Source organism: Mauremys mutica, chromosome 8, assembly GCF_020497125.1.
Source record: "Mauremys mutica isolate MM-2020 ecotype Southern chromosome 8, ASM2049712v1, whole genome shotgun sequence".
Lineage (NCBI taxonomy): Eukaryota > Metazoa > Chordata > Testudines > Geoemydidae > Mauremys > Mauremys mutica.
In genome coordinates this window covers 90,561,953-90,583,918 of record NC_059079.1, presented here as the reverse complement: position 1 = coordinate 90,583,918, position 21,966 = coordinate 90,561,953, and the positions used below count along the sequence as shown (strand labels likewise).

At 48.1% G+C, this 21,966-nt stretch overlaps 1 protein-coding gene across 5 annotated transcripts in view; it reads right to left on the bottom strand.

Moving 5' to 3' along the window:
- Window positions 1-21,966, bottom strand: part of SH3PXD2B (SH3 and PX domains 2B) — a 125,551-nt gene that overhangs the window by 39,945 nt on the left and 63,640 nt on the right. For all 5 annotated transcript variants that reach the window (XM_045027541.1, XM_045027543.1, XM_045027546.1 and 2 more), the window contains 2 exons: window positions 5,773-5,849; window positions 1,300-1,391 (listed from right to left, as the gene is read on the bottom strand). In XM_045027541.1, the coding sequence (XP_044883476.1) occupies window positions 1,300-1,391; window positions 5,773-5,849 (169 nt within the window). The remainder of the gene's footprint in view (window positions 1-1,299; window positions 1,392-5,772; window positions 5,850-21,966) is intronic.

Below are 21,966 nucleotides of genomic sequence, written 5' to 3'. Positions count from 1 at the left end.
GCAAGAGGACAGAGAGGGAAGATGGTGTTTGTATTTATGCTCCGGGTGATTAATAGGGGCTGGAACAAGTAGCTCATAGTCACAAGACTGGTAACTACATAGGGTTGCGTAAGACATGCAAGAATCCCTGCACATGTTCCTTGTTTCCAATGGAAAGCAAGAGTCAGGCATTGTTGTGGATGGCTCAGGGGACTGGCAAAGGGAGAGTCTTTCTCTCTAGGCAGAGATCATTAATAACTGGAAGTCGCTCCTGTCTGATGCCTCCTTGGCAGTTCCTACAGGAAAAGAGTTTGGGTTTCCCAAGTGACTATCAGAAAAACCAGCACCACTATTAGCATGAAGTGGCACCTGGGCTGGCAAGCTCAGCACTGAGGCCAAGGTTTCAGTGGCTCCTGGAGAAAACACTTCCACCTCATCACTAGCAGTGGACATTCCAGGGGAAGGCTGAGTGCACTGGTAGGGAGCAGTGTGTGAAGAAAGCTTGCATGGCCCTGGCTCTGTAACTAAACAAAGAACTTCACTCTCCAGGGATCTCAAAACAGCACCTTTCTTGAACATTATGTTGGTGTCATCAGGCATCTGTATTAGGCCTAAATAAACTAAAGTCACTCCATGTCTAACCAAAGCGCTTCCATGTTTATGTTTAAACTTTAATCGACCTCAGCTAGTTATCAGTGCAACACTGATACCAGGAGGCAATTATAAGGCCTGCTTGCACCTGGCTGAAAAGGAGGAAGGAAAGGCAGAATAACGAATCAAAGGAAGAAAAACAAAATAACCGGTCAAGAAAAAGTCACTAACGAGATAATTTGTTTGCTGCCAAGTATAACTTAACTGCTTAATGTAATTGCTATTGCAAAGTGTATTTGCTACATGGGAATAGACGGGAGGGGCAAGAAGGGGGGGTAGAGGGGGATGAGTAGTGAGGGGGTAATGGGGAATGCTTAGCTGAAATCATGTATAAAAAGAGAAAAACGGTTTGTATCTGTGTGCAGGATTTAAGAATGCTTTTTCTCCCTGGCACCTTATTTGGGCTCAAATAAACTTGGTTTGCTTCTCCACCCTGGTGTGTTAATTAGTGCGGCGCACGCCGGGCAACAAACCACCACTGTTTGCTGCCTCAGGCATTCTGTGCCGGCAACAATTACATTCACAGGCAGGTTGGGGATTTGTTCGTGGATCTCAGATTGCCTTCTGAATGTCACCGTGCTCAAGGGGGTTTTATCTGCGGCAGGGGATGCAACCACTACCACAGCAATTCTGCAGAGCAACCCCACTAGCTTGTTGTAACCAACTTACTCTTTGGGGGGATTAAGGTCTTCGGGTCTTGTCTCAAAGAACTGAAGAACCTCCTCACACTGAGAGATGTAGGGTGGCAGCTGGATCAGAGCCTGTGAATGAAACAAAGAGATTGAGAACACGAAGCTAGAGACTAGTCCCAGAGTGTGAAAGGAGTTTGGAGGCGTGGCCGTCAGTGTGTGTGAACAGCCGGGCAAATACAAGAAACAGGCATCACGATGCTCAGAACTGTGGCTAGCGCTATAGCAAATGTCACAGTACACCAGAATGGAGTAAGTTACTTACAGCCTCCGGTTTCAGTTGCTGCATCTCTGGGTAAGATGGCAGGGTGCAAAGGGGAGTAAGCAGATGTTGACCTGCAATGCAGGCTACCTTTGCCATTTTAACTGTTCACACCCACTATCCAGGGTATCCTCAGAGTCCCTGTAACAGCTGCCCTCCCCATCAAAATAGCCATCCCTCTAGCTAGCTAAGGCCTGGCTGAGACTCCCCAAAGCTCATCACTGTCCTGTGTGCAGAAAGCCACAGCCCCACCGAAAGGTACAAGCAGTTCATGTCTTTCAGGGCAATAGGGCCTGGCTTTGATGCTTCTGGTTAGGTTCACGGCCCTGGGACCATAGGACCCATCAGCACTTTAGAGATCAGTAGAGTCCTCTGTCTCTTATAAACCCTCTGCTGAGCAACTGCTACTCAAGAAGAGGTTGTCTGAGTAGCAGAAGGGGAGCCCACAAACACCTCGAGCAGGGGCTGGAGAGCTTTTGTTAGTGTTATCATCAGACAACAACTGTGGAGGCTGGAGTTAATGAGCGGCACCACATCTGTCCCCCTCCCTCCCAGGAAGCCTTCTGCAGCAACACAGGTTTCAGAAGTGGGACTCGCCGGGTGAGAGAGAATGAGCGCGAGCAATAATGTAATGGCCTCTGCAGAAGGTAGAGGGGATGGTGTCTAGAATAGCACCATTTCCTGTGGGCCACACACATCATTTCCCTTACTGTCTCAGCCCAGTTGAGGCTGGAGGGGAGGCAGACTTGGCTAGGGCTCTGTAATACAGATTTAAGCACAGGGGACACATGTAGCTGCACAATGCTCATTGTTGGGGGGGTGTGTGTGACAAAGTGACATGTCACAGGAAGGAGGTTTGGAAGCAGGGCCCACCCTGATGTATGACTGACAGCCAATCCTCAGCTTCATATCCACAATCCTCCCTCAAAGGGCTCTGAGACAGAGATACGAATAAAATCATAAGAACCTCAGCTTGCCCCCGCATCAGGAACACAGCCCTGCGTGCAGCACCCCAGGCTGCTCCCAGAGGCAGACCTGAGTCTTTATTGCCCTCTCTGCTCTGCCCCCATAGCCTTTCCCAAAACAGGCCTGCCTAGGGTTGCCAGCTGTCTAATCGCACAAACCCAAACATTCGTGCCCCACCCTCTGCCCAAGGCCACACCCCTGCCCTGCCCCTTTTCTAAGGCACCACCCCCACTCACTCCAGCCCCCCCCATCACTCACTCTCCCCCACCCTCACTCACTTTCACCAGGCTGGGGCAGGGGGGTTGGGGTGCGGGCTCCAGGAGGGAGTTTGGGTGTGGGAGGGGCTGGGTACAAGAGAGGGTTTGGGGTGCGGGCTCCGGCCAGGCAGTGCTTACCTCAGGCGGGTCCCGGAAGCAGCGGCAAGTCTGGCAGTGGCTCCTAGGCTCATAGGCAGCCAGGCAGCTCTGCGTGCTGCCCCTGCCTGCAAGCACCCCCCCCAAGGCTCCCAGTGGGCACAGTTCCCCATTCCTGGCCAATAGGCACTACGGAGTCTGCCCTCAGGGCAGGGGCAGCACACAGACACCCCCTGCCGCGCCTCCTCCTAGGAGCCGCTGCCAGACATGCCGGCTACTTCAGGGAGCAGCGTGGAGCCGGGACGGTTGGCAACCCTAGACCTGCCATTGCACTGATCACCACCACAGCCAGGACAGGCAGAGCCACCAAGCAAAGAGAAACCCATCCAATTTTGTCTGGCTTGGAGCATGGTGGCCAGGGTGAGGAGACTGGCAGGAAAAAGTTATTTATAGAAGACAGATGGGAATAACTTATTCAGATGGATGAGCCATTTTACAGGAGCTGATTCGTGACTGCACTCTACAGGGCATTTTCTAGATCTCTGTCCAGTTTCATTTTAAGAATCCTAAGCGACCGGGCTTGGAAGAGGATCTCCCAGTCACAACTCTTTTACTAGATATTCAGCCAACATTTTCTCTCTCAAACCTATGAATACTATTACCAACCCAGAGAAAACGGTTATTTAGTGTAGGACCCAGGGGAAATGGGATGAGAATACACTGTATTTAGCTCTTTTAAATCTGACTTTAGAAATCAGTCAATCGCACCAGCTCCCTGATCATTTTTGCTGCTCTTCTTTGACCTCCCTCCAATCTGTCAAGCTCTTTCTGCTAGCAAGAGAGTATTGTGGGTGCAGCTGGACCATGGCTTTATAAAGAAGGACTATTCTCTCCCTGCTTGGTGGGGCAATGCCTTTGCATGTTTTCAATCCAGGATTTTGCCAACCTTCTTTGCAGCCAAGAAAGGAGGATTTGCAGAGCTTTCTCAGGGAACGGCGCCGCCTCACCTCTCTCCCAGGAGAGACAAAACAAAGGACAAGATATTTATCTAGTATTTTGCGGGGTATCTGGTTACACTGTGTTCCTGTAATGCTCAGTACTCACTAAACACCACCCTAACCACAGCAAACTCAGGGATTTTTTTTTTTTTTTTTGCTGAGAGTGTATATTATACTCCCACTCTGGTGGTGCATGTGAAGTCAACCCAAAATAACAGAAATGCCAGGGAGAGCAGGGGCTGTGGCTGAGACGCCCATGGAAATAGCATGGGCTGACTCTGCCATGCACACTGCTATGGTGGCTTAGCCCCTCACCCCACTAGCAGCTTCACAGTTAAGTAGCAGGAGCTGGAAGGCCCGGCATAGTGCACACTTTATTACTTGGTAATGCATTAACTGGAGGAGGAGAAAGCTGTTGTCTAAGTGGGTCATATAACATCAGCCATTATGTTCCAGTTATTAAGTCAAATGGATTCATTATATTTTATGCCATTAACAGCATCGTTCCGAACAGACAGCTACAGCCTCTTACCACTTAGGGACTTTTTTCCTCCCTAAAATTAAATTAATGGGCAAGCATGTGTCTATGTAGCTGGCACATTTTAGTGTCCCTGAAAACAGGGGACTGATCATACCGGCAAGAGACAGCCAGTTGCCGTGTAAGCTTTCCCCGACCTCCCCAGCTTTGACAATATGCCTCAAGGCTACTTGTGCTTCACCTCTGCTGTTCCAATCCTGCCTGTTACCCTCCAGTAACTCAGCTAATGCACCTCAACAGTTTTGAGCTGCAGCACGTTAGCCCAGTGCTGGGCCTCCAGACATGTTTGCTGATGCATCTTGATCTTGACCTTCAGCACCCCTTGCAATTCCAGTCCCAGGGTCCCTCCCTCAGAGCTTTGGTCAATGCACCTGAGTCTTGATCTGCATCACCCCCTGCAATTCTATTCTATTCAGGTTCTTATGCTGTGCTCAACCCCATAGTACCTGAGCGCTGAGCAGGAGGGCATTAAGCAAAGCTACTAACACGTGTCTTGTGTTTGTTCTCTCATCTTCTCTCTGGGGGAGAGGTGTATGCAGTGGAGTGTTTTGTTCTGGAATTTTTATTTCGCACACACACACACACGATTATGTTAGAGAAGGCATGTTCAAAGAAATGCATCTTGCACTTAGAGCGGAAGGTCCTTAGTTCCGCTGGGGGTTCGTTCCAAGGTCTTCAGCTGATGCCTGAAAAAGCTTCACCTCATGCACAGATGAGTTTTAACATTATTGTATAAAGTTCCATGGTGCTCGCCTCCCCCACAGCTCTGCCAACACATCTCAGTCCACAGCCCAGAACCCTTTGTTATCCCCGAAGCTCGAGACAGTGTCAGTTCTGTGACGAGGCCCATCTTCTAAGGAAAAGGGCTGGACTCTGCTCCATGGTGATCACATTTGAAACCAACAGGATAAGCTAGCTAGTGAATTTAACCTGTAGCCAGCAGAGCCCCTACTAGGCCATTTGCTTCTGGTTTGTAGCCTGAGAAGGGATTTTTTAAAAAAAAATAAAATTAAGGAGAACCAGAAGTGGAGAGTACATAGTGAGCAACTAGGTCACTACCATGCTGCAATCTCTAGGCCTCCAAAACCACAGCACTGATCCCTCTGTCTGAGATGGGACCCAGGGGGTGTTTTTACACCTGTATGGAGTGGATGCGCTGTACCAGACTCAAAGCCACCAGCTGGTAGAAGTGCACAATGAAGGTTTTATAGTGCAACACCATGTGCTGCCCCCTCCCAGGAATGGAACCAGTATCGCCAACAGAGAAGGACTAGCTCAAATCATGCCTATATCACAGGCTAGAAGTCTTCGATTTGAGCTAGAAGACTCCCTTTACCTTGCAGTATTCATCAATAGGTATCAGACGCTTGACGGCAACATCTCGGATGTGGCTTCTGCGGAAGAGGATCTTCCCTGCAGTGAGAAAGAGGAACAAGAGCAGTGCAAGTCATCAAGGGTGTTCCATCAGACATCACCATTTCCCTCAAATCAACTGATCAGGATCTATCCTCAATGTAAGCAAAGACTGGCCTTGCCAGGAGCCCCCTTGCCCACACAGAAGAACCTTTCCCCAACCCACCAAGCACACTTTTGGAGAGATGTACATTTGAAATTACTAAGGGCATATCTACACTGTGGAAACTACATGGGCATAGCTAGGTCACCACAGCTATGCCAGCATAAGCCCAGAGTATAGACGCAGACCTACTTGAGCGATGGTAGCGAGGGCAACAGAATCATTCTTCTACTGACATAGATGCATCTACACTGTGGGTTAGGTCAGCACAGCTATGGCGCTTAGGGGAGCATTTTTCCATACTCCTGCCCAACATAAGAAAAATCTGACCGAATTCCCCAACCAGATGTGTCCTCATGTGCGTGTCTAGGAGGTGGTAGAATGGCTTGTATCACTTCAGAGCACACTTAGAGCGCCACCCCTTCCAGGAATCTAACCATTGCTAAATCAAAAGGTACAAACAGCCACTGTGGTTTTGGAGATTAACATGCTGGGGTCTGTCTCCCAAGTCTCATTTTTACAGTTCAGTTGCCAAACAAGATCAGCATACATGTGGTCATGGTTTTTTGTCTGTTTATGCACTCCCAGAGGGCGGTCCTCTCCCAACAGACTGCAATGGATGTGGTAGCCTCAAAACATGACCCTGTGCAGGGGTCTTCCAGATGTTCTCCCTCTCCCCCAATCTCTGTTTCACCCTTTTTGTAACCTCTAGCAAAGAAGATGATGACAAAAGACCGAGGGCTCAATTCCCAATGCACACAATTACTAAAAACGCGGGGGCAAGTCAGCTATATTTTGATCCAAGGCACCAGAATCAACAATTTGCCATTATGCAATTTTCAAATACATACCCAATGTTTATAAACCACAGACACCCATGCCAGCCTCCTACTGCCTGTTTGGGAACAGACTGCCATGGCTGGAGGTCAAGGGGGAGTTTTTGCTAATCGTGCTTCACCCCCACCAAAACTCTCCAGTTAGATAGGAGTTTGCTTGGGATTTCTGGTTTTTTATCTCCTCCGGCACCAAATAAAAAGAATTGTTGCTTGGATTTTCCAGATAGCCTAAGGGAATTAGGCACCCAATCCACCTAAACTTCAATGGGAGTCGGGAGTTTGGCTCCTTTGAAAATCCAAGCCCAAGTGTAAAATATCAAAACATTTTAACATTAGAAGGGTGAAAGACAGAAAAGATGCAAAGGTCTCGGGGTGGCCTGTGAGCTTTAAGGGCGCTTGGAGATTTGCAAGCACATAGGAAACCAGGAACTGGAATGGAGAGGAGGAGATGGGGGTGAACAGGAGAGTAGGAAGAAGCAAAGACAGATATTAGTTTGCTTGAGTTGTCAATAACCAGTTCCTGCCAATACCCTGGCTTCAGACCCCAAAAGAGGGTGTGTGCTAACAAAAAGAAGGGGAGTGGAGGGAGTTAGAGTGGATTTTAATTTGTGGGAAGTGGGGAAAAGCAATCTGTGGTTTGGCCTACAAAGAACAGTTATATTGGCATTGCTATGTCAGGCAGGGATGTGGAAAAAATCCACAGAATTATGTCAGCAAAAACCCTAGTGTAGATGCAGCTAGGCTGATGGAAGAACACTTCTGTTCAGGAGGTGGTGTTCCTACACCGACAGAAAACCTCCTCCGGTCAGCATATGCTGCTTCTACACTAGGGGGCTACAGCTATGGTGGTATAGGCTCTGTAGTGTAGATGTACCTTTTGTTCAATAGTCACGTTACATCTACAGCACGGAGACTATATTGGTATAGCTAGGTTGTCGTAACTGTGCCTGCATAAGCCTGTAGTGTAGATACAACCTACATTGACAGAGGGGGGGTTTCCCCATCAGTGCACGAACACCATTTCCCTGAGCAACACTAGTTAGATCAACAGAAGCATTCTCCCGTTGACCTAGCTGCATTGACACCAAGGCTTAGGTTGGCCTCAGCTGCATGGATTTTTCACACCTCTGAGAGCTGTAACTATGTCGCCCTTCATCTTAGGTATAAACCAGGCCACAGTTAACCCCTTTGTAAAGGCAAGCGTGGATACTCCCCAAACGTTTGTTCCAGGCTTCTAACATTTGCATTTTACCCTAGATCTTAACTGGACGTCAGAATGTGTAGTGTAGACAAAGCCTTGGACAGAGGGTCTCTCTCTTTGTAGCTCCTGAATGGAGCGGGTCCCCAGAGACAGACTTGTGGGATTGCAGATCAGATTCAGACCCTATCGGGCTTTCCTTCCTGTCTGGGGTTTATTTTTATTCTCCTTTAAAGGAATCCTTCAGCTACTCCATTTCCTCCCCTCTCACTTGTGGCTCAGGCCGTTTTTCTTTGAAGTCTAATGAGTCCTAAAAGCTTCAATCTGTCTTTGCTGAGCACAACTTCTCCAGTGTTTAAAGAGACACAGGCCACTAGCAGAGAGATCATGAAAGAGATATGCGTTTACGTAGGAGGGAGAAACCTGCCCCCCACATTGAGCTAGAACAGACACAAATCCCAATTCAAAGTGTCACAACTCAAGACTGCACTATCAAACTCCTTTAAATCCCAGCTGTTAGCTTTCATATTGTAATTTAAACCACTGCAGCTATTGCCCAATAGCTGGGACCAATAACACATGTCAGAACTTCCAGCCTTCCAGGAGCTTTCAGGATTTGAATTGGCGCTTTCAGGTTTGATGGTGAGATAATCATCACGCAAAAGCCAACTCTACCCCCTGAATTAAGGGGAGTTTTAGTGCTTGAGAAAAGTGAGAGATTTGCACTGTTGGCAGGTGCTGTGCAAGCTATCTCCCTCCGACAGCTCTGGAGATGCACCTTAATCCTGGTCTCCCTCCTTCACCCCTCAAGCAATGAATAAGCAGTAGGATTGGTTTTATAAAAATATTGTACCTCAGCATCCAGCTGGGACTGAAGTTAAACCAGCATCATGAACACCTGTGACATGAGCTGCCATTTGAATCCACTCTCAAGCCCCAGAAGGAGATTTAGCCCCGACACTAAAATACCTTCCTCCACTCATCTCTCCATCACCTACACACACACCTTGGAGTTACCCATTCTTTTCGTTCCCCCACCCCAGCCACCACCATACCAGCGAAGATCAATCAGATGGTTACCAATGCTACTCTTTCACTGATCAGGATGATCACGGTTGAGAAACCTGAAATACTCTCTCTTCCAATGGGCTACCATCACATGCTCCATGGAGTAAATAGCACATCCCCATCATGCATGCACATTTTCACATGAGCATTCGTGGCTCAGCTATTATTCCTGAACAAGACTAGAAAACCAAACGAAACCATGGTAGAGGCTTGCATAGCTCTTAGCTGCACTAGGATGGCTCCACCCTGCACTATTCCCTCCCAAGGGCCAGGACATTGCTAAAATGCTTCCTTCTCCAATCTGGTCTTTAGTTCTTGCAGATTAGTAGCTTGGAAAGTATTTATTGCTAAAATACCAGGGAGGGATGGGGCAGGAATGACCAGCCTCTAGTTAATTTCCTTGCCATGGGTGACTACTATTTTTTTCCCCAGCAGGCAAGTAAATTATCAATAGTTATTCATTCATATCAGCCATCAAGGTAAAAAAATGGGTAAGTAGATTTTCTGCCTGGATTCTTATTTTAATGATGATTTCACAAAGATTAATGGGTCAAAAAGGTTTTGTTGACTGTCATTAGAAATCGGAATTTAATTTGTAACTTGTCAGTGTGCCGAGATGTAATTGCTGATGGGCACATTATAAATGTCTAAAACAAACAAACCTCCAAGAGGAACATTTAAATGTTAAACACACAAATAAATGGAGATCTAAAAATTATTTCAGTGACTGAATACACAAACCTTCAACAAATTCCCTTCCCTTCTCACATTTGCATTTCTCCCAGTTCTAATGCTTCCCAAACAGAAAATTTATTTTTAATAAAAAGCTGATTTACATCAAAATGCCTAATTAGCAAAAAGCAGAATCTCTCCATGCTGACAAGAACAGCTATAAAACCCTGACTTGCTGAGAGAGACACACACACACACACACACACACACACAATGTTGCCTTGCTACTGTCTGGGCTGGAGAAGTGAGCTAGTCCTGAATGGGCATCTACTGGAGGTCACACCATGCAGAGGACACCGTTTTGTTCTAAAATGGCATCCTCCACGTGGCAAAAGTGCTGTTCCATCATAATCTGGCCCCACTACATCACTGGCTTGGAGAGAAACGGTGGGCTTATGGCTGAATCAGTGGGATGGGAGCTTGAAGACCTGAGTTCAGGATTTTGCACTGAGCCCTTGGACACTCATCACTTATTCACATCTGTAAAATGGGGATAAGAATGCTGCCCTGTGAGACTTAATTAGGTGGTTTGAGATCCTCAGATGCTAGAGAAATCCACAGTATGAATAAAGCAATCACAATACTTCACATCAGATTCCATCCCATCTCTACCTTGAAGTCATTTGGCTGCCTCAGAGTTTTTAAGAGCCTTTAATATGGTACTTGGCTTACTTCCCTATCCTACAGGTCTGCTGGGTGGTTTATTTCTTCTCCCCCTTGCACCAAATTCCTTCGTGCCCAGGAGAGCAGCAGGGCTGCAGTAGGCACAGCAGGTGAGATTAGGGCACAGGGTTTACAGAAGCTAAAAGAAATGCAGCTGGAGAGAAACAGGGAGATGGGCCAAGGCAAAAGGGAAATTAGTTTTGACAAATACACTGGCTTGTTGGAATAGGGCCAGAAGAGCAATAAGTAAAATCAAAAGGGTAGACGTAGACATAGGTACATTGCAGAAAAGCGCATGATTACTGGGTCAGTCATTGGAGGATGTATACTAGCTCCAATCAGTAAGGTAATAGTGGGTAGAGTAACAGGAAGTAACAACTCTGCACTATAGGACACCAGTGAAGGAGGGGAAAAGGGAAGGGATGATGTCTCCCCAGTACAAACAATTTCAAAGTTGGCAGCATGATGCTGGAGAAAAGACAGTTACCTTTTCCGTAACTGGTGTTCTTCGAGATATGTTGTTCATGTCTATTCCACAATAGGTGTGCGTGCTCAACACGTGCACTGATGTTGGAAGTTTTTCTCCTAGCAGTACCCATAGGGGAGCGCCCCTAGTGACCCCTGGAGTGAAGCCTCTATGGTGCGGTATAAGGGGCGCTGCACGCTCCCCCCACCCTCAGTTCCTTCTTGCCAGACAACTCAGACAGAGTGGAAGGAGGGTGGGGTGTGGATTAGACATGAGCAACACATCTCGAAGAACACCAGTTACGGAAAAGGTAACTGTCTTTTCTGCTTCGAGTGGTTGCTCCTGTGTATTCCACAATAGGTAATTCAAAGCTATATTTGTTGGAGGTGGGTAGGAGTTCACAAACTCTCGGGACGGAGCACAGGCCTGCTGAACCCAGTGTCTTCCCTGGTCTGGGAGATGATCGCATAATTTGAGGTGAATGTGTGAACTGAAGACCATGTGGCAGCCCTGCAAATGTCCTGAATGGGGACATGGCTAAATGTGGAAGTACGCGTCCTGCAGATCGAGGGCGGCGTACCAGTCCCTGGGATCCAGGGAGAGGATGATGGAGGCTAGAGACACCATGCGCAACTTGAGATTTACCATGTACTCGTTCAGGCCTTGCAGGTCCAGGATGGACCTGAGCTCCCCTTTGGCCTTTGGGATAAGAAAGTTGCGGGAGTACTACTCCTTATGTTTGAACTCCACTGGCACCACTTCCACCGCTCCTAGGCCAAGGAGCCGCCCCACTTTCTGCTCTAGCAGGGCCTCATGAAAGGGGTCCCCCAGGAGGGATGGGGGCAGAGGGTGGTTGGGCGGGGTAGAGGTAAACTGGAGGGTGTAGCCCCAGGGTGTTGATGACCCAATGGTCTGAAGTCAACCACGACCACTCCGGGAGAAAAGCACACAACTGGTTGGAGAAGGGAAGCTTTATTGCGGGTGGATCCCTGGTGTGAACTGGTAGGTCGCTCCCAGGCATCCTGTCAAAACTGACATTTCCCCAACTGTTTACCCTTGGAGGACCCAGGCTCGGGGGGCAGATCGGGTCTGCCTCTGCAGGCGTTTCTTATAGTCCCACATCTTTTTATAACGGGGCTCATATTTAGAGTGGGTGGCCTCGGTGGGAGCCTGCTGAGGCTTAATCTTGGGCCTAGCCAGAGCTGGGACATAGAGGCCAAGTGACTTAAGTGTAGTGAGGGAGTCTTTCAGGCTGCGCAGTTTCAAGTCCATCTGTTCCGCAAACAGGGCCTTGCCATCGAATGGGAGGTCCTGCAAGGAGTTCTGCACCTCACTGGACAGCCCAGACAGCAGGAGCCACGACGCTCTTCTCATGGACACTGCAGAGGCCATGGACCTTGCAGCCGTATCCGTAGCATCCAACACTGCCTGCAGGGTTGCTCTGGCAGCCGCTGTACCCTCCTCCACCAGAGCTTTGAACTCCTTCCTCTCACGTTCCTGGAGAGAGTCCTCAAATTTGGGTAGAGAGCCCCACAAGTTGAACTCATACCGACCCAGGAAAGCCTGATGGTTCGCCACCCTTAACTGGAAACTCGAGGACGAATAAACCTTTCTCCCAAATAAGTCCAGCTTCCTTGAGTCTTTATTTTTCAGAGTAGGGGCTGGTTGGCCCTGCCTCTCCCTTTGGTTGACCAACTTGACCACCAGGGAGTTGGGGGCAGGGTGGGTGTACAGGTATTCATGCCCCTTGGTGGGCACAAAGTACTTCTGTTTCGCCCTCTTAGAGATCGGAGGCATATATATATGTATGGAGATATACCTATCTCATAGAGCTGGAAGGGACCCCGAAAGCTCATCGAGTCCAGCCCCCTGCCTTCACTAGCAGAACCAAGTACTAATTTTGCCCCAAATCCCTAAGTGGCCCCCTCAAGGATTGAACTCACAACCCTGGGTTTAGCAGGCCAATGCTCAAATCACTGAGCTATCCCTCCCCAAGGAAGCCAGGGTTTGACACAAGGCATTTGAAATTTTTGCTACCCCTTTGCGGAGTGGAAGGGCCATGCTGCCCAGTACCGAGGCTGATAGGATGTTGAAGAGGGAGTCTGAGGGTTCCTCCACCTCCTCGGCCTGAAGGTTGAGGCTTGATGCCACCCTTTTCAATATTTCCTGGTGGGCCTTAGAGTCCTCCTGTGGAACAGAGGGAGGAGGAGCCATAATTGCCTCATCAGGGGAGAGTGAGGATGCAGGGGCGGTACTCTGTGTACCCACCGGGTACTGCTAGGGGGGAAATTTCCGGCACTGGTGCACGTGGCGAGCACACACACCTGTTGTGGAATACACATGAGCAATCACTCGAAGAAGCAGCATGAACATTGGGGAGAAAGGAAGGAGCACCATCTCCAATGTGAAACACTATCAAGCCAGACAAGAGCAAGGACAACTCCTCCTAATCTCTCAAACTCAACAAAATTGAATTTGGTTACGGAAAAAAAAAAGCTAGCTCTCGTTTATAAGCACTTTTGGACAAGACTCTCTTTAATTACCATTTAATCTCAACGTCTCTGTGTAGTGATGCCTCTAGAATCAGAGAAATGTAGGACTGGAAGGGACTTTAATAGGTCCTGTCCCCTGCACTGAGGCAAGACAAAAAATTATATAGACCATCCCGACAGATGTTTGTCAAACATGTCTAATCTCCATCCACAGAAATTCCATAACCTCCCCAAGCAATTTGTTCCAGTGTTTAACTCCCCTCACAGTTAGGAAGTTCTGCCTAATGTCTAACCTAAATCTCCTTTGCTGCAATTTAAGCCCATTACTTCTTGTTCTATCCTAAGTGGTTAAGGAGAACAATTTATCACCCTTCTCTTATAATGACCTTTTATGCACTTGAAGACTTATGTCCCCCCTCAGTCTTCTCTTCTCCAGACTAAACAAACCCAATTTTTTCCAAACATCAACCCCAAAACAATACAATAAATACTTAGCTCCTATACAGACCTTTCCAGACATCTCCAAGCAAGAAGTATAAATAACCACAGGGGGGTTGCAATAGCAATTCACAGCACACCTCTCCCCACACCCACCACCAGACAGAGAAATGGGGAAATCAGCATCTGCACACCATTTAGGATGGACTCAGAAGGTGTTTGAAGGGCAGTCTATGCATATCTTCATCCTGCTGTTCTCTCCCCCTCCCCCTCCCCCCCACCCCCAGCCTCTTCAAATCAAAGCTAAGTACTGTAACTTTTATGCATTACACAGCACCCAGCTGCCAAGAGCTGCCATTCCGTCTCCTACTGCTGCCAAGTTATCCGGACTACTCAGAGATTAAAGGGTTTCTGCCAAAACAAATGAGGCTTTTAGCTACCTGAAGAAAAGATGAATTCAAAAAGAAAAGGAGCAGAACAGACTTCTGATGATTTTCTGTACTGAGTCAATTTATTTATTTATTTATTTATTTTTTAAAAAGAATTAGAGTCAACACACCCACCCACACGGAGATAAAGCAGCTTCTTGGGTTTGCATTTCCCTCCTAGTGGGTACCAGGCACTTACACCCCACAGAGCTAAGGATGGTCGGTCAGAATGGCTGCGCAAACAGCAAGTTCTTAAATGGGGGCCTGAGGATGGGGTGGCTCTGCTATGCACAAACCCCACCACAAAGTCCATCATTTGGCCACATGCGTAGAGCTTCTAAGGGCTTGTCTACACTGGCACTTTACAGCGCTACAATTTTCTCACTCGTGTGGTGTGAAAAAACACACCCAAGCGCAGCAAGTTTCAGCGCTATAAAGTGCCAGTACAGACAGTGCACCAATGGCAGTGCCAGCTACACCCCTTGTGGAGGTGGGTTTTTTTAGAGAGCTGGGAGAGCTCTCTCCCAGAGCTGTGCCGTGACAGCGCTTCTAATGTTGCCAGTGAAGAGGTGCCCTAAGCCAGCATGAAGTAGCCTGTCTCTTCAGCTCAGCAGAGTCAGGGCAGACAGTGGTCGATCTCAGAGATGCAAGGTGGGTGAGGTAATATCTTTTATTGGACCAACTTCTGTTGGTGAGAGACACAAGCTTTCGAGTTTACAAAGAGCTCTTCTTCAGGTCTCCGCATTGGACTGGAATCACAGCTCTGGCCACGCAGCTATTTTATGCTCTCCCCCGTTCCCTCTCTGACTTACCCCCGGGGCTATTTGATACAATCTAAATAGCTCTGAAGCTTCCTTCCATTTCCTTTCCATAACTGCAATGAGCTACTGAAAATAAAAGGAGGGAGACTTTATGGCTGTTTGCCCCATAGGGATGCGGGAAGCCTGTAAAATCACAGGAGAGCACCACTCTCAATCCTACCTCAAAGCCAGCTGCAGTCTTGAGACCACCTTCTGAGCCACTGGAAACACCTTCAATTGGACATGGCTCACAAAGTCCTTTCAACAGGAGACACTCCTTCCACTCCAAGAGAGCTCTTCTACACCCCAACTGCTTTGCTCAGCTGAATGGCTCCCTTCCTCCCATCTCATCCAGAACTAGGCGTCCCAAACCTGACCCCTCTACCATCCACCTCAATCCCCAGTGGTCATGCACACACTCAGGCAAGGGCCCTCAGATACCAGTCAGGAATTCTGGGCCCAGGTCTGCACTGAGAACCAGGGTTGATGAATCACCATCATGGGGGCTTTGGTTTATCCGCTGGCCACCACATCCCTGCAAATCCCCATGAACACACATACACATGTGGACTTTTCAGCAAATAGGTGGCACTGGAGAGCAGAGCAGAGGCTCCTCCCTCCCCTTCATGCTGACCATCCTCTCTCTCAGATCATTAATCACGGGCCTGCTTTACGTCCACAGATGGTGCTGGCAGGCAGGAGTCAGGAGCATTGGCAAAATCCTGAGAGAGGGAATTGAGGATGGGAAAGAAAGAGGCAGGAGAGACAACACGGGTAGAGCTGTGTGCGGGTCTAAATGGGTTAGCTAGAGTCACCGCAGGTCATGATCAAGATACATTGGCAGAGCTGTACGAGACTTACACAGAAGGATCAAAATCTGCCTTTAGAAGACATGCTCAGAACACGGCAATCGTCCCCTCTTCCCTGCCTCCCCTGCTACAACATTCTGGGAAAACCCATAGCCACTTCCTCAGTGCTGAAGGCGGGGCAGCAGACAAGCAGCTCTTCTGGTAGTAATTATGCAACAGTTTTCAAATGCTGCTAACTGATCGAGTTGCTGAGTCATTATTTCACATTAGCTGCCTGGCCTAATGCCCAAGCACAGAGACACATATGCACAAGCCTGCAGGACAAAGAGATTGCACGATAACAAAAGGCGGCATATCCAGGCAGGGAGAAAGCAGCCTTCCTGCACTTCCAAGTGACTGCTCAGCAATGGGGGACTCCCAGCACACACAGGTCTGACTAGGCAAGAAGCAGACACAAAATGGGGCACATCTTTCACCACCACTGTAGGGCCTGAGCCCTGTCTATACTACAGCTTCAACAGTTGCTACCACAAAGGGAGCTGGCAGAGTAGGCACCGGCAGTGAGCCACCAGTGACCAGCAGAAATAAGAGCCAGAGAAGATTCATCCCTAGCAGTTGAGGACCCAAGGAGACCAGAGACACACTTTGCCTTTAAAAACTCTAATGGAGCCCTTCTCCCTGCTTTACAACCCAATGGCCAGGGGCCTTGCTGTGGCAAACCACTGAAGGAAACGCCTTACATAGCCCATTAAAGCCCCCTCACTCTTATTTGACTGACTGATTTATTTGATTGATTGATTGATTTACAGGTTGTGCTGTAGCAGGTCTAGAGTGGGGGGCTGTAAAGTGACCCAAAGCAGACCCTCTATGGCAAGCATGCTACCTCTTCAGGTCCCACCTACCCAGTACAGGGATTGGGAAATATCAGGGCAGATGGTGGGAGAGGGGCTGACAGGCAGTTACCCCCAGCTGTGCAGGAGACACCCTGGGGGCAGGAGGACAGCCCACGAGAGAGAAATTAGCCTCTAAAAAAGGCCAGGTGAGCGAAGGGGACAGTGTATTCTGTTCCATCCCACTGGAATTCTCAAGCCAAGGTCAGAGTCATACCGGGGAAGAGGGAGTGGAGGGAAAGGAAAGTTGCAGAGGCATTTCAGCCAGCAACGTGGTTGTGGCTCCCATTAAGCTAAAGACTGTTACTCGATCCTGAGCGAGTGGGAGGGGCAGAGAACCATAAATGTATCACAAAGCTGATCAGAGCCATTAAAGAAGCCAGATACTTCGAGAGCGGAAAAACGTCTCTCGTTTTACCCTGAAGGACTCCCTCCGACTCGGAAAGAATTCGCTTCTCCACACCTTTCAAATCACATCCAGATTTCCTCTGGCACGGGCTCCAATTCACTTTAAAAACCGTGCACGGTCGGTCCCCAGAAGGAGAAGCCAGTCCCTAGTTCCACTCCTGGAATGGGCAGGCACATGGGGGAATAGAACACTTCCCAAAACCTCCATAGGAGCCTTGGACTTAGCAGCAGGCTGACAAACTTCTGAAGCGAGTGAATGCCTTGGCCCTGCAGTACAAGGAAGGGATGACTTTGCGTGGGGGCTGCTTGCATTTATGGCTGTTCCTGGGTGTGCCATAAACATGGAGGTTTATAGGGACGTGTACTGTGACCTGATACATAGGAGCACTCTAAAGGATCTCAAGGAGACTCAGAATAAGGCCAGCTACGATTCCCAGCATGCTAGTGGTTACAGTGGAGGGAGTTCAGTCTTAGACCTAGTCCCACTCATGTGCTTCACGCTTGTAAAAGGTGGAGAAAGCAGCAGCCATTCTGAGAGACAAAGGGAAAGACTCCCCTGTACCATATTCCTCAGCCAGAAGGATGGGATTGGAGACACAAGGCCTCCAGAGAGGGAGGGTAAGAGGAGGGGAGCTCTCCAGACTCCATCAGACCCGTTGACCATCTGTGAGACTGGAGAAAAAGGATTTCCCCCCAAAACAGACTGGTATCAGGATGGTGAGACAATAAAATGCATTATTTAGGATGGCTCAGTGGAGAATGTGTTTCACTTTTATGCATTCTAGGAGACAAACCTCAGTATCTCTGCTTCCTGGGTGGTGAGGAGGGATTCGCTCAGGTGTACTGCCTCCACCATTGGCAGATCCATGGAACAGTGATGATAGGACTTCCTTTCACGCATCTAGACTGCGAGAAAGGAGCCCAGCAGGAGACTGCTGCAGAGATGGACAGTGAGAGCAAACACGGGATAGCAGGGAATGGCAGTCTTCTACCTAATGAAGTCAGCATGATTCCTGGAAACCCACCAAATTCAGCAACTGGTGTTGAAAGCTCAGAAGTGGAAGTGCATGGAGAGGCGACCTACTCAAGACTTCACCAACAGTCCCACCCATGATCTTCTCTTCACTGAAGAGCTCACCATCTGCAATAAGGCAGCAAAACACTTATGTGATAGTTTCCTCTTAATTACTAGGCTGGGTCTGAGACACCTGAGACAGCTGTGACCAGTGGACTGATCACAGGATTAGGTCCCAGAAACTCTGTTCTATTGCCAGCTCTAGAGTACCCTGTGGGGTCTGGGGAAGTCACTTAACCTTGTCTGGAAATGGGGAATAATCATATTCATCTATCTAACTTCCAGGTCCCTTGTGGAGAGCTGTTAATATTTGCAGATAAAAAGTTTCCAAAGTGCAAGTATTGTTCTGATGCTGGATCAGAGAGGGATGGGGTGGGAGGTAGAAAGGAGACGACATTCTGGTTTCTTAAAATTTATCCTATTAAATCCTTTTCTTCCTTTGGAGTTTGCTGCCGTCTCTTGCTTAAGCTTCCTAAAAAGCAATTTCACAACCAAAAGTAGCTGAGCCTCACACAACCCCTCCTTGCAGAGACTCACGCTTCCAGAAAAGCAGACCGACTGGAATAGGCTCTGGGCCACTTGGGTTGTGCGGAGCTTGGAAGGCTCCACTTGCCTTATAAAAGCCGTTTCCTGAAAGATCTGGCACATCCTTTACACAACTGGCTCAACTGAGCTCATTTGTTTTCCTAGTTAATTCTTTCCTGGGGTCCCCATCTCATCATCCCTCAGCCAGCAAATGTGTAACCCTTAGCGCGTGAACTTCTCCAGGCAGGGACTGGGCCTTTGTGTGTATAATGCACAGCATAGAATTGATACTCTGCAACCAGCAACTGTTCACTGGGGACTTTGTCTCCGAGCCAGGCTGATAGATTTCCAAAGCTTTGCACAATCCCCCCATAACATTTCATATGCATTAGTCAATGCAACTTCATTCCTCCTGCCATAAGAGTCCATCTTAGCATTAACAGTGTCCTGTGAGCTAGGATTAGCCAGAGGTGTGTCATGGGGTCATGAGGGCAGCATCCCTCAAAACAACAATCACAAGAAGGACCTGCCACTGACTCGATGCCAGCACACAAGCAGCTAGGAGTCCACCTCCCAACTCTTCTGCATGGCAGGAAATGGAATTTTCGGCATAGTGCCTGAATGCTGTCAGACTCAGTGGCCTTGGAGGACATATTCTTATTCTGTTAGTGGTATCATCATCCCTACAGGCAAGTGCTATCCAGATATATAGCCTGAGAGAATCTCTCCTCCAGAGAGCTCACAGTCTATCCTTCTCTTTCCCATCTGTTTCTCTCAAGAACTCAACTTTATTACTGTTCCATCTGTTTTAGAGTGGGGGTTTGGGTGGGGAGAAGAGAGGGTGGGAATTACATCCTTGCAAGGATATTCTCTGGGAAGAGCTGAGACCTCCTTCAAGTCTGAAGGCTCGAAGTCTCCTCTAGCGACTTCAAAGAATGAGTCAAATCCCACAAGGAAAATAAAGCTACGATAACTAAACAAAAGCAAAAGCAGAAGAAGAACAAAATTCCTAGGGGTTGGATGCTGTAAAATAAGCATTAATAATGGGACCACTTCCCCGTCCAGGAAAATATTCTGACAGACACTGAAGGATGGGAATCTCTTCAGTTCCTGTGGGTGACCCTGAGTTCGAGACAATTACAGGTTTGCTAAGAATGCTACAGGCCGCAGGACATATAGGATAGCAGGAGATATTTTGCAGGACTTCAGAGGCCACACATCTAACATTACCATAGGCAGCTTCCCAGAAAGCAGCATATTTCACTCAGACCATTGGAGCCAAATCACCACTGGTAATGAAATTCAGATGCTAAAATGCTCCTCAAATGAGGGAGTGAAGAAAAGTAAGCTATAGATGTCACCGGTTTCTCAGGCCTGAACCAAGTCAAAAACCCAGCAAGCCTAAGTTTCACCATATATTGGATGCATGAGATTCAGAGAAACAGACCCTGCTCTGTCTCGCACTCGACCCATTCTGATTATGCATCTTGATGGAAACAGCACAAAATCTCGAGGTTTACAATAAGTAAAACAACATGTTGCCATCTCAAGCTGGGAAAGAGGAGACCTGAACCAGAATAAATACTCCACGATTCCTGTACCTGACAATTCTACCAGCTACTAATAGACTTTTCTAAGCCAAACCAACACCTCTCTCAGGAGGCAAACCTTGCCAATAAGCCACCTCACCAGGTACATAAGACCAAGTGACTAACTCCATAAGCCAACTCAACAGATAGCTACTGTCTCCTTGCTACACATGCCAAAGGAAACGCTGCAGAAGCTACAGACCTCACACTGCTTAACAGCAGCTACCCTCAAGTAAGAGAATTTAGCAGCCCCGTGTGATTAGACAGATGTGAGTCTGTTGTACCTAGTGAACATTGTGCAGGAGACAACCAGGAGAGTACCCCACTATAAGATGTTCACACCATAGCTACCCATTGTTCTTTGCCAGCACGTGAAAGCAGGAAAGGTGAAATCCAACAATATTCATTATCCACCATCCCTATCACTCTACTTCTGTGATGGGCATGCAACAGCTGCAAGTGTCAAGGTAAGCCTCTGGGAGGAGTATGGACTGAGAGTGACTGAAACCTGTAGAGAAGGCTGGGGAGGACATGAATACAGGAGTAAGATGTACAGTTCGAGGCAGAGACTATTTCACCTTGAGTCAGGAGATGGGGCCTGTCTCCAGAGTACAATTTGTTTTCTCCCCTGCTCCCACATTAGCACCTTTTATCACCAGGCAACTCAGTCCTAGGTGGCTTGGGAGGGAGAGGGGTGAAGCACCTAAAAATATGCATATTCTAGGCCAGGGGTCGGCAACCTTTCAGAAATGGTGCACCGAGTCTTCATTTATTCACTCTAATTTAAGATTTTGTGTGCCAGTAATACATTTTAACGTTTTTAGAAGGTCTCTTTCTATAAGTCTATAATATATAACGAAACTATTGTTGTATGTAAAGTAAATAAGGTTTTTAAAATGTTTAAGAAGCTTCATTTAAAATTAAATAAAAATGCAGAGCCCCCGGACCAGTGGCCAGGACCCGGTCAATGTGAGTGCCACTGAAAATCAGCTAGCGTGCCACCTTTGGCACACGTGCCATAGGTTGCCTACCCCTGTTCTAGGCATTGCTAAAGCACTCATGACCATAATATGTAGCTCAACTGGCATTATAATATCTCCTCCCAAAACCAAACATCATCCTCATGACCCTCTGGAACTATGTAGGCCTTTGTCCAAACATCACCACCACACCTAAGCCAATTTGCAATAGAGATGGACCCCATATTGACATCTTGACATCACATGCTCCTGGACTCCGAAGAGGTTCAGAATCTGAATTGGTAAGTTGCATCTCAGACCTTCAGCTCTGGAACTTGCTTCCCCCAGTTGCTTTGACTTTTGAAACCTTCTGAGCACACTGCAAGGCCCATCTGTCTTCCACAGCTTTGAGGACTGAAGGGTTTACAGGGATAACTGGGGGTCCTGGGACTAGGATGATTTTCTTGGTGCGCAACATCAGGCCGGCTGTTTGGCTGTACCTGGAGATGGATTATTTTAGTCTATTGCATGGGGGCCCAGAGCAGTGGGCTGGACACCGGTGACTGCTATTTTATAAAGTTGAAATAAGTGCACACACAGCCCATGGAGCGATGTCAGTGTGGCTCAAGGCCCAGGCT